At 43.0% G+C, this 12,403-nt stretch overlaps 1 protein-coding gene across 17 annotated transcripts in view; it reads left to right on the top strand.

The window, feature by feature from the left end:
- lrp1bb (low density lipoprotein receptor-related protein 1Bb) overlaps positions 1 to 12,403 on the top strand; it is a 324,949-nt gene that overhangs the window by 288,340 nt on the left and 24,206 nt on the right. For 11 of the 17 annotated variants that reach the window (XM_082509137.1, XM_082509140.1, XM_082509127.1 and 8 more), the window contains 12 exons: positions 1,671 to 1,777; positions 5,027 to 5,159; positions 5,408 to 5,514; positions 6,342 to 6,474; positions 6,806 to 6,928; positions 7,121 to 7,243; positions 8,330 to 8,473; positions 8,720 to 8,854; positions 9,329 to 9,448; positions 9,554 to 9,795; positions 9,952 to 10,175; positions 10,639 to 10,745. In XM_082509137.1, the coding sequence (XP_082365263.1) occupies positions 1,671 to 1,777; positions 5,027 to 5,159; positions 5,408 to 5,514; positions 6,342 to 6,474; positions 6,806 to 6,928; positions 7,121 to 7,243; positions 8,330 to 8,473; positions 8,720 to 8,854; positions 9,329 to 9,448; positions 9,554 to 9,795; positions 9,952 to 10,175; positions 10,639 to 10,745 (1,698 nt within the window). The remainder of the gene's footprint in view (positions 1 to 1,670; positions 1,778 to 5,026; positions 5,160 to 5,407; positions 5,515 to 6,341; positions 6,475 to 6,805; positions 6,929 to 7,120; positions 7,244 to 8,329; positions 8,474 to 8,719; positions 8,855 to 9,328; positions 9,449 to 9,553; positions 9,796 to 9,951; positions 10,176 to 10,638; positions 10,746 to 12,403) is intronic. The other 6 variants (XM_082509141.1, XM_082509138.1, XM_082509135.1 and 3 more) reach the window with 4 other exon arrangements.

The raw sequence follows: 12,403 nt of genomic DNA, 5'->3' as shown, positions 1-12,403 counted from the left end.
AAAATAATATAAAATAGTGCAAATACTGATAACAGTGCAAATGTTTGCAATATAAGAAACAAATGAAAAATGTAAACATCTGTGTTTAGTGAACTTTGCAGTGTTGCTCTGTGGTGCAGCTACGACACTGTAGCAAAGTTCACACACTGTGTCTACTTGATCCACGTCTGACTGAGCCCATAATGTTTCCACACCACTCAAGTTTTTTACCTCTTTTCAACCAACGGCAGTCACTCTCCTCTCCAAATAACTTCTGCTGAGCTTTCCCAGCTTCCCTCGGGTCCTCTTAATCAGCGGTCCCCAACCCCCGGGCCTCGGACCGGTACCGGTCCGTGAGTCGTTTGGTACCGGGCCGCGAGAGTTGAGGCTCAGGTGTGAAATGTCTGGTTTTCAGGGTTTTTATCGGTTCTCAGCGTTATTTTGTTATCGTTTTTATCGTTTACTCGGTTTTCCTGGGTCTTTCCACGTGTGTTATGAATAAATCTTCTTTTTTTCGGTCCCGGTACTAGTTTTATTTTGTTGTATTTATCCGCGACACCTTAAAGGCCGTGAAAATATTGTCGGGCATAAACCGGTCCGTGGCACAAAAAAGGTTGGAGACCGCTGCTCTTAATTGTTGTGACGCGTGTTCGAAATGCAGAGAGGTGCGCTCGATTTGCCACACGGAGCAGCGCGAGAGTAACGCACGAGGGAGGGGCTAATAATCGGCTCAGTCATTTTTAATGATCGTTGAAAGCCCAGATCGTAATCGTGATTACAATTCGATTAATTGAGCAGCCCTAGTCAGAGGTCGTTTGAATCCCAGAGGGTCAGAAGAAATGCAGTTCTCTGAGGACAGCTGACTGCTGCTCCCGGCGACTCAGCCACACCTCTCTCCAACACACACACATGCAAACCATCCAGGCCCATCTGAGGAAAGCTCTGTGCTGTTTCTCTGTGAGCCACACGTTCTTTCTTCTTTTGACTTGTTTGGATATTCATCATCACTTTTGGGAGAAAACTTTTTATTTCCGTTTGAAATGATGCCGGAAACCCAGCTTGTTAAATTTCCTGGTGTCTGCCTGCGTGAGGGGAAGGCTTTTGTTTGCACATTAGACGTGCGCCTTTGCTGAGTGTGCATAATGTGTGCGATTTATTAGATGCTTATTCTCCAAACCTATTAATGTCACTTAAAATGCAAATAAAAGCCAGTCAAGTGTTGGACGGTGCAGAATTAAACAGGTGGACTCGGAGACAATAGAGAGGCTGCAAATCAGATTTTGCTGCAATGCCTGCTGGGAGTCTGGGTTACAGCACAGCTCGTAACACACACCAGAGTTAGCTAAGAGTCCACGATAACGGGGGGAGGCCCAGGCGGAGGATGTGATGCAGCTGTTTAGCTGCGTCCTAATATCGTCCTCGGGGACAGACTTGCACTAAACGGCAAATACAAGATTGTTGGCTTCAGAGAGCTGCTCTGCTTGTTGTCAGCGTAGAAATGAATGCATTTACATCTTGATCAGCCAGTTCATCCACTTCTAATACAAAATGACTCTAATTAGATAAAACGGCGGTTTTGCCGAGGCATTAGCGTGTGATCCTAAACACGCAGCGTTTGGCTGATGACAGTTTGCTGAGAGTGACGCTGGGAAAGAATCACATGGTTGATTTTGTGTCTTCTTCCTACTCAGAGCCCGTCACCTGTAACCACAAGGACTTTGCCTGTGCCAACGGAGACTGCATCTCCTCCCGATTCCGCTGCGACGGAGACTACGACTGCTTGGATAATTCAGATGAGGTTCATATTAACCTTATGCTATGAAACATTCATGTATTTAGTTTGTTTTTCTTTTTGTTGTTCATAAAATGAGGAAACAACAGACATTGGTTTTATTCTGAGCGACCAACAACCTAATACAGGAAGTCAGGATCAGCTGTTAAAAAAGTGCTAACCCTGATGCTGTGGGTGTTGCCCAGCAGGCAGTGCAACGCTGATACACCTGGTTATATTCTGATCACTATTAAGCATAATTAACTGTCAGCACAGTCACATATTAATTATGAATTTAACCATTCAAACCTATATATATATACAAACCTAAACCATGGGCTGTTGACACATTCCTGTGGCCACCCACACACATCAAGGTCAAACTTGGTCTGCATCTACACACACAAACTCATCTACATTTAACACACTAATCACAACTATACTTTGATTGTATCTCAGCAAAGATGGAAAAGCTCACTTTTAGCACAGAAGGCTGGATGTTCAGACGATTTTGTCACAGGTTGAGGCAGACTGTGTGGAGAGTGGATCCAAATGCAGATGAAACAAAGCGTGCAAACAGACTTAATATTAACTGAAAGCAGCAGGTAAACAATAACCTAAAATAAGCTAAATATAAAAACCCTAGAACAAGAACAGGAACCTAGAAACCTGAAGACCTGACATGTGTCTGTAAACCCGGGAACAAAGCAGGCGATCGAGCGAGGAACGAGTGTAAACACACACAGGAGGTGATGAAGGGAAACAGCTGATTAGAACAAACATAATGACGCCACAGGGGAGTGAAACTAAACACCACGAACATGGGACACCAGACCTCTTCAAAATAAAACAGGAAACGTAATGAGATACAGACATGACAACACAACATGACAACATAAGACACGCAGACATGAAACACGTCTAAGAAACAATGACCCGTAACAGCAACCTCGGCATAATAGAAATTAAACATAAACCATAAACATCAAAATATGTAAAAACTCAAAACGCTGAGTCAGATGAAGCCGATCGTTGGGAGACGTGAACCCATCTCTGTCCCGCCGCTCTCGACATTAGAAACGGACTAATGTGTCAATATTTGTAAATGAATAATCACGCTGTTTTAGGCTAAACTGCATCGGTCAGTTACATATTTATAAAGTTACTAGAAGTTTATATCATTTGTTTTAATGGACTTTTAAGGTGCGAGCGTATGAGGACTGATCCTCTGTTCACTTTTATTTCCAGCTGTAGTTTTGTTTGCCGCCTGGTTTACTGCTGTGACTCTAAACGGATGCCACCAGTGAAACCTTTATTATTACGCAGCAATAACATCTGGTAGTCATTAATTATTAACCACATATATGGAGTACGTGCGCCTTCAGAGCGTGCTAATCAGCCATGCATCAAACGTAGTTTTAGCACAAAAACCACTGAAATCAATAAACACACGTTTACTGTATTATTTACCTTAATAGTGTAATTACACCAGGCGTTATTAATTATCAGTTCATTGTTTGTAAATATAGTAAAATATGAACACACTGAATTTGAATTAATTATCAGTTCATGTATAACAGTCATTATAAATTGAGCTGCTAACAAGGCGTGAGTGGTCCCTATGCATCATATCAGTGCTAATGCTGTCAAATGATGCGGGTCAATAATAAGTAACATAAAAATTACAGGTCACATAAATGTGCTATTGTAGACACACACAAAAGGACACAGAGGCTTAACGCGTACAAATCACAGTGTACATGAGCCAAATTATAGCATATGGATAGTGTGATTTAGTCTGCAATTGATCCCTGGAAAATGTCTGTCACTATCTGAGCGTGCAGCACAAGCACGCATTAAATATCCAAATTGGAAAAGAGAACTGGAATTAGATGGCTATATTGGCGCCTGCAAAGAAAATAATCCCATTGTGGGCATAATTCACCGCGCTGATCCAAATCTCCTCGTCATGGTCGCTATATTCCAAAACAATGCTGGACAGGAAGCATCGCCACGATGAATTGTTGCACCTTCAAGTACATTAGTGCGTGAAAAGCCTCGTATTCGTTTCCTTTTGTAAATCCTAATCCTCCCCGTGCCTTTCAGCAGCACAAAGACGGCCAGTTTTGTCCATAAAGATGCTTCAAAGCCTCAAATTTCTGTTATAATTTTACACTCTTGTAATGTGTGAAGAACTTAAATGTGGCTTTATCTGGCATTTCATGGCGTAAAGAGATTTTTGTGGGATTCATATAAAAATGCTCCATCAGTGATAACGATGCATAATTCAAGGACAAAGCCTTGTTATTACCATTCATTATTCGTGTTAATTTATTGCTCTGTTCAACATTTGCACAGCAATTTTTACATATAATCCTCCTCCATGCAAACCAGTGCAACCCTAATTAACCCTTTATTATGTGGCTCCCCGGCGCCAGCTTTGTGGGTCAGTGCAGTCAAATAGTTTGAGGAGAGAAAGTTTCCCTTCAATCAGCAGTTATTATTAAAGTCAGTCATTCACAGGAGCCACCTGTGTTTACGTAGAAGAACAATGCTGGCTGCATTCATGCTGGATTCAATGCATCATGAAGTTTAGCTGCTTTTAAGAAAAGTGCATGCATCTATTTTCAGTCCCATCGGGATAAAACTCTGAGGCTTTATTTCTGTTTTTATTTATTTCTCATTCGGAGAGGCTGCCGGCTGCTTTGGAATCAATGTAAATCATTTTTTAAACGCTATTTGAAATACTTTCTAAAAACCTCGTCACCTGTTGGTCCCTTTCAAGCCTGAGCACCAGACTTTGCTCTGGAAATAGTATTTAACAGCGGTTACATCGTTAGTTTGTAATGGACTGCATTTATACAGCTTTGTATTCGTATCGATCACTTAAAGTGCTCTGCACTATAAACCACATGCACATTTAAACAGCTCTTCTCTGAAACCACACGTGTAGTCCTCACTCTGTGCTCACAGACACAGATTGAAGACGCGCTTCGCCTCCTGAGCCACAGCGTGCACGTGGCGGCGGCGGCGCTGCGCGGTTCCAGCAGTGTAGGTCGGCTTGTGTTAGAACAACGGTTGCGTTCATGTGACCGTTTGTCAGCCCTTTGCTGCGTTCCTTCATTGTGACCGATTGTGTCAAACTCCTCTGCGTGAGCTGTTTTACTATGTATGATGTCGTTTTCTGTTTCCGCCCAGCAGGGGGCTGAGCAGGAAACAGTCCGGCTGCTGGACGCTGGACGTGTCCTTGATGTTTTTCGCTGTGTTTAATTGCAGAAAGGCTGTGAGGCACACTGCTCAGACGACCAGTTTCGCTGTCACAACAACCTGTGCATCTCGATGAAGTGGCTGTGTGACGGGCAGGAAGATTGCAAGATGGGTGAAGATGAAAAAACCTGCCAGGAAACAGGTGAAGAAAGCTCCCACCACACACTGAACCACAGAGCCGTCCTCCTTTGTGCAACCTTTGTTGTCCACAACATTGTTTGTATTGCAAGTGTGAAGAATTCAATTTATAGTTATTATTCTTTTGTAGGTCAAAGAAACATTTTCTTTTTGTCCACTGTGAATAGCTCAGAGTGCACTCTGTCAGGTCACTGCTGTCTCCAACCAACCACAGTCTCACAAATCCCCCTGTAACACTCTTCTCTTCTGCAGTTGTGCCGTCCTGCTCGGTCAACGAGTACGTGTGCACCAGCGGCGGCTGCGTGTCGGCCAGCCTGCGCTGCGACGGACACGACAACTGCCTGGACGGCTCGGATGAGGTCAGAGAATCCCCCTTAAACTGTAGTAGCATAGTGTTGCAGTACTAAGTAATCAGAAAGCTGCTTTTCATGCATGAACCGAGGACCAATCGGTGCTTTTTCTAGACTTGATGGTTTGTGTTTGCGTGAGATGAGCTCAACTCATCTCAGAACAAAGCAGGACGATGGTTTAGCCGAAGTGTTGCTCACAAACATTTGAAAAATGTGCAGTTTCAGCTTTACTGAAGCTTTTTGCTGCCATCAAATTAAAAAACAAAACACATGTTGTACTGTTGCAACAACATAATTTTCAAATCATTAGACTCTGTTTTTAAATTTGAACTGTACAGTTTCCCAGTTTGTGGCCATGAAGATGAAAATAGACAAATGAGCAGAGAAAAGGAGTGAATGGTGTCTTTATGAGTTAAGCAGCAGAGAGAGACTAAAACTGTATTTTTATGTTTAACTCTCTTACTTCTTTGTTCTGGAGTGAAATGATTGAAGCCTTTAATATGTCCGTCTGTGTTACTGTGCAGTCTGCAGCCAGATGGCATAAACGCTCTCATGACTTTGTGGCATACGCGTGACCTTTTCCCAGCTCATCCTTGAGGGTTTGTTGCGCTCATTGAGGAGCACGTACTAAGAGATATGATTCTATGCAGAGTTGTGCATATGTTGGGTCGAGGTCCTCGAGATAAAAAGGCTCCTGAACTAAAAACATTTAGCATCTTTTGTGCTCGCGTGGCTGCGGTGACATAAACCTTCATGGTTCTGCAGTGCTGCTCCCTCTGTCCTGTCTTTGTGTTGATGAGAACGCCTGCTGGCTGCGCCTGCGTCTTTGCTATCAGATCGGCTGTGTGAAGGAGTGCAGAGAAGACGAGTTCCTGTGTCTGAATCGGGCCCACTGCATCCCTCGGCGCTGGCGCTGCGACGACGTGCTGGACTGCATGGACCACAGCGATGAAGAAAACTGCGGCCAGGGTAGGTGTCAGCGTGATGTCTGAAGGTAAAAAAGTCTCATTTGTATAACTGAACAGAGAATTGATTTGAGCGGCTGCACAGCATTTAATGATAAAAGGGCCGAAACAGCAGAGAGGAAGACGACTCTGAGACGGGAGGAGAGACAGGAAGAGAAGCAGGTTCTGCTGGTGTTGGTGGGAATGATCCACATTGTCAGGATCATCATGTAGAAGCATCTGTTACTAGAATCCTGTAATGGGCCATTTGTGACTCCTGTTCTCCTTTGAATGCACTGTTTTTACCGTTGGCGTGTTCGCGGCGCTAAAAGTCTCGTTGCACTCTTCGATTGCAGCAGCCTTCTTCTGCCGAGCTGATGAATTCATTTGCAACAACACCTTATGCAAACTCCACACGTGGGTGTGCGACGGCAAGGATGATTGCGGAGACAACTCTGACGAGGACGCGGACATGTGTGGTGGGTTGAGATTGTCACTCTCAAGAATTTCCTTTGAAGCAGACGATGCATATTTTATAGACCTCTGCTTTTCGATCTCCCGAGAGGGAACGTTTCGTTGTCTTTTCATAAAAGCTTTGATGCTCTTATTAATTTATTTATAGTTCCACTGAAGGACACCTCCATTAGCCGTTTGTGTCTTTTGTCCTCCAGCGAAGCTTCCCTGCCCCCCCACGAGGCCGTTCCGCTGTCGAAACGATCACGTGTGTCTGCGCACGGACCAGGTCTGCAACAAAGTGGACGACTGCGGCGACAACTCGGACGAAGAAGAGTGTGGTGAGCGCAAACCGCACCAGCACGGGTCTAACGATGCCTCGAGCGGTATTAGTGTGAAAGTTCAACGACTCTTTATTCATCAAATTAAGTGCAGAAGGTTAAAAGCGCCCCTGATGCAGCCGTCCTTGTTTCGTTCTGTGAGGATGATAATTGGAGTTGGGAGAAAAAGAAGCACCAACAATGAAGCAGCGTCTGCTTAGTTGTTGAATGACAGAGATTTCTTTTTCTCTCTCATGCTGTTTAACTAAAATAACCGAACGTTGAACATTCTGCAGAGCAGGAGGCTTGTTGGTCCTACACCGTGTGAGGCTGTGTGCTCGTGCACTGCAAACCTGCAAACACAGGTTTTGAACTTTAGCTCGAGTACCAGGAGTCTAAATGTGCTGCAGAGGAATCTGAAAGGCAGAAAAAGGACTGTGACTGCATGTTAAACGGGAGCCACGTTTGGTGCACTTAACACAGTTTACAATTTATTCCTGCAGATTTTTGTGGTGAAAGTGAAAATGCTTTTCAAACACACGAGCGCTCCCAGCCTGTTTCCTCCACACAGCTTTGTGTGAATAATCCCAGACAGGAAGGAGAGGACGCATCTCTGCTCTCCTCCATCGCTCTCTCATCTCCCTCTCTGCTTCCATCACTGATCCATCTCCTCCATCACTTCATTACCTCTAAGAATTCTGTGCTTCCGCTTCTATCCTTCTGTTCAATCTGAGCTTAATCCTAATAATCTCTTCATCCGCGGCTTCGTCGCTGTGTGATATTCTTTATCTCTGTCTGTTATTGGAGGAGGATGGCAAACTTTTGCTTATGTTCTCTGAGGACAAAAGCAAAACGTGTGAAACACCTCAACAGTTTTTAGTTTGAATAATTAACAGATACAGTCAAAAAGCTCTTTCTCTGATTTATTTCAAACACTTGCAAAACGACCTGCCGGCAAATAAAGAGACTCCGGGACGTCGCTTCAAAGTAGTAAACACTAAACGGACTTCATGATGATTTCAAAGTGTTCAGCTAAGTCAAGCGCAGGTGACTGGACAGGCTGTTTCTCATGAGCTGATGTCGGCTCTCGGTCTGTGTGCACTGAAGCAGAGGTCGTGGCTGGAAGACCTCGGCCCTGTGGGAAGACCGAGTTTTCCTGCAGTAACCGCCGCTGCGTCCCGATCCAGCTGCAGTGCGACCTGTTCAGCGACTGCGGGGACGGCGGCTCAGATGAGCAAGACTGCAAGGCATGTAAGTACGGCACAAGCTGACTTCAGCGGACACGTCAAAGGAGCCGTCGGTGAGATGAAAAGTACCAAATGTTACCGCGGCGTTATCAGAAAGCGAAGCTATCCTCGTTTTGTTTTGTTATTTATGCTAATACATGTGCGCCCGCGCCTGCAGTGTGCTTTGTAAAAGATGGAGATGCTCCTTTGGCTTTTGCACCTGAAAGGAGGAGCCCAGCAGGGCTGATGTGTAATCTGCCTTTATTTGTAGTTTCCAGTGGAGATGTATGTGGAAAGAAAACCAATCCGTGTGGAGAGGACGCCGTCTGCAACCAGACAAATGCTAATTCTATATGTCAGTGCAAACCTGGCTTCAAGAGGAATCAGAAGACGGGCCAGTGTGAAGGTAACCGTGTGTCATGTAGTTTCTATGGTCTGGCTTTTAACACACACTGACGGCCTTAGCTGTTGTTGTTTTTATTGACTTCTTTTATTTGTTTTTCTGTATTTTACTGCATCATTGTTGCGCATTTCTTTTACTTTAGTGGCGTTTTACATGAAACTGACTGAAATGTGCTATAAAAATAAACTTAAGAGCATTTTACATATTTACTTATTACGTATCTGTTCCTTCAGTTAGTTTAGAGGAAGCTGGCTGGTGCCTGTTGTTCATTTTGAGCGAGTTTAGTCCTGATAAAACCTGCCAGGTGTCAACAGGTGAGTTTGTGAGTCAAACCTCAGTAAAACTGGGGAAATAAACGGTCTTAATGGAAGCGATTGCTGTGACTTTATAACGTGTTTGTAAATGTCATACATGCACACAGTTACGTGGAAAACTCTACATTTGCAGCATCATAAATGAGGCTGTACTTCTTTGCAGAGATAAATGAATGTCTGCAGTTTGACGCTTGTCCTCATTACTGCGCGAACACTAAAGGGTCCTATAAATGCTCATGTGACCGGAATTTTAAGGAGATCAACGGCAACTGTGTAGCAAGAGGTATGCTAAGAAAACTGAGTGTATCCACTGTGGTGACCTCTCTGTGGACGTGAGTCGTTTTAATGAATGGTTTTACCTTTTAACACGTGAACGACTCACCGGCAGGACCGGAGGAACGAGTGTTCTACGTGTCCAACGACACCGAGATCCGCAGCTTCCTGTATCCCTTTAACCAGAGCCTCGGATACAGGCTGCCCACGCACATTGAGGACAACGCCCGAATCATTGGGATGGATGTTCTGTTTCACCACCAAAAGTTTATCTGGGCGACCCAGTTCAACCCTGGTGGGATTTTTTACAAAGACAATTTGGAAAGAAGTCAGAGCAAAACAAATGTCAGAAATATTGTGAGTATTTTTTATTGTATTTTAATTTTGTGCTTATTAGGAAGAAAATGTGTTTAAAAATAATCCGTGTTTTAGTTTCGTATACTGCACCGCTACGTCTCACTTTGAATCAGCGTGTGCACGAGCGCCTGACGGTGTGACTCTTATCGGTTGCAGTGCTCAGACTTCCGGCGACCCCGAGATATTTCTGCTGACTGGATTACAGGAAACATTTATTGGACCGATCACTCCCGGATGCACTGGTTTAGTTATTACACAGCCCACTGGACTAAATTACGATATTCCATAAATGTGGGCCAACTTAAAGGACCGAACTGCACCCGCCTGATTACTGATATATCTGGAGAGCCGTACGCCATCGCCGTCAACCCCACCAGGGGGTAAGTACACATCACACAATATTCAACTTCACAGATGTTTCTGCCAGAGCACCATTATTTAATCCTGTAACGAGCCGCTGTTTTCGAAAACGTAATCAATTTCACATTACATAATACTCAGTAGCATGTTATTAATTACTCAGCTGCTCCGCTCGGCAGAGTAATCGGTTACATTTCCTCTTACATCACTTAAACTCGCCAGACCTGCTCCAACAAAGGTGTTACAACAACGACAAAGCGGCGCACAGCTGTGACACGTCGCTCTGCTAACGAGTCTTTGGTTTTCCTCATCGTCTCAGCTCCTGACACTGTGTTAAAAAATAACCTGTTTACTTTTTAATATTATTATAACTGTAAAACATGACATCAACACAGAAACGTGCTGGTTGCAGTAGCTGTGATACTGAGCATGTATCTGTAAAATAAATGCATATTTGTTGAAGCTGATTTTGGTTCCTCGCAGAATGATGTACTGGAGCGTGATCGGTGATCATTCTCAGATCGAGGAATCAGCCATGGATGGCTCACTGCGCAGAGTGATGCTGGACAAAAACCTGAGGAGACCCACTGGTGGGTGGCTCGTTTATTCCTTTTGTTGAACCACATTTTTTAAAAAGTTCATCATTAATTTTGAAGTCATATGAAATGTTGTGAATTTTATGAATGGACTTTGTGTGTTCTGATATCTCTGGCCAATACCTGTCCATCAATAATTATTCAATAACTATTTAATTTCCAGTTACTGAAATGATTGAACGATCATAAAAATAAAGATAAAAAGTAACACAGCACGGTGTCGTTGGGCTGATATCTGCACCTTCTTTATTTGTGCAGTAAACACACATTTGATGCACAACGTGCAAATTCCACATAGCAGAGCTTCAATATAAACTCGTGTTTGTTATTGAGGCAGCTAATAAATACCTGATTAACTAACAATGTTCTGCCAACATGTGTAACACTTACACACACGATGTGTTTCGCCTGCAGCGTCACGTGACGTTTGCAGTTATATATGAAATAAAGTTCCGCATGCAGACTGTCTGTTATTCTAAAGAATCAAATGGAGATATATATTTATTTATTTATATATATATATATATATATATATATATATATATATATATATATATATATATATATATATATATATATATATATATATATATATATTAGGGGTGCAACGATACACAAAATTCACGGTTCGGTTCGATACTTTGGTGTCACGGTTCGATATTTTTTCGATACAAAAAAAATGTTCATGCCTTTTTAATTTGTCATTTATTAAAATTATAAATATATATTTTAACACAAAAGTACAGTTTTTAAATTTAACCCTAACCCTTGTGCGTGTTGTTATTTAGCTCGTCATATTGCAGCCACAGAAATTCTTTTGTCCATGAAACCATAAAGCTGCACTTTCTTTTTGCCTTATAGTCTGATTTGTCATAACTTCTCCGTTTTGTGGTAAGCTTTTCTTTGGCTGTCACTTCTTCACCCTGACCTGTCTTATTTGGCTCAGCAGAACTAAAATATATATCTGTCTGTGAAGGTTCTCAATCATCCAGGTCATCGTAGTGAAATATATATCCTGCCGGACTCACATAAGCTCAGCGATTCTCTGCGCGATCAACCTCTCACATGTTTAAGCTGCGGGAGATTTCACTTGTCATGTTTGCATAGTAAGCTAACGATTAATAAGACGATGTCAGAGGAATTGGTGCACAAATTATCATCACTCACAGATCAGTGCTGTCGCTCTCTATACACAGTTCGCACGATTGCAAAGTGAAAGCAAAAAAACAAGCGCAAATTCAAACACGATTTCAATATGTCACATATTGACAGTGGCTCACCGATGCCAATGACATAATTACCCAGCTACATTTCTGAAAGAATGCAAAAGCATTGACATATATTTTTCCTTCCTACAATAGCCCGACAGGCAGGGAAGAGATAGCCCCGGGACGTCGGGCTAGCGATATTGCGAGCCCTGTATATCTGATTGAGGAATCACTCATCTTTGGAAAAGAGAGTTTATTACAGAGAAATGTCTCTTTCCAAAATAAAAGCTATACTATCCGCTTCTTCTGGGCTATATTCTCAGCAGCATATTAAACATATCAGGTCCCCATAAGGAGAATCCTGTGCTAACAGCTGTCTAAATGACTCGGCTAAAGTTAGTAGCATGCTTGTTGTTTTTGTCTTTGCACTAGGATGATGTCGGT

Source organism: Aulonocara stuartgranti, assembly GCF_965226115.1.
Source record: "Aulonocara stuartgranti genome assembly, chromosome: 16".
Taxonomy (NCBI): Eukaryota; Metazoa; Chordata; class Actinopteri; order Cichliformes; family Cichlidae; genus Aulonocara; species Aulonocara stuartgranti.
The sequence above is the reverse complement of the archived record's forward strand: the minus strand, read 5'-3'. Positions and strand labels throughout refer to the sequence as shown.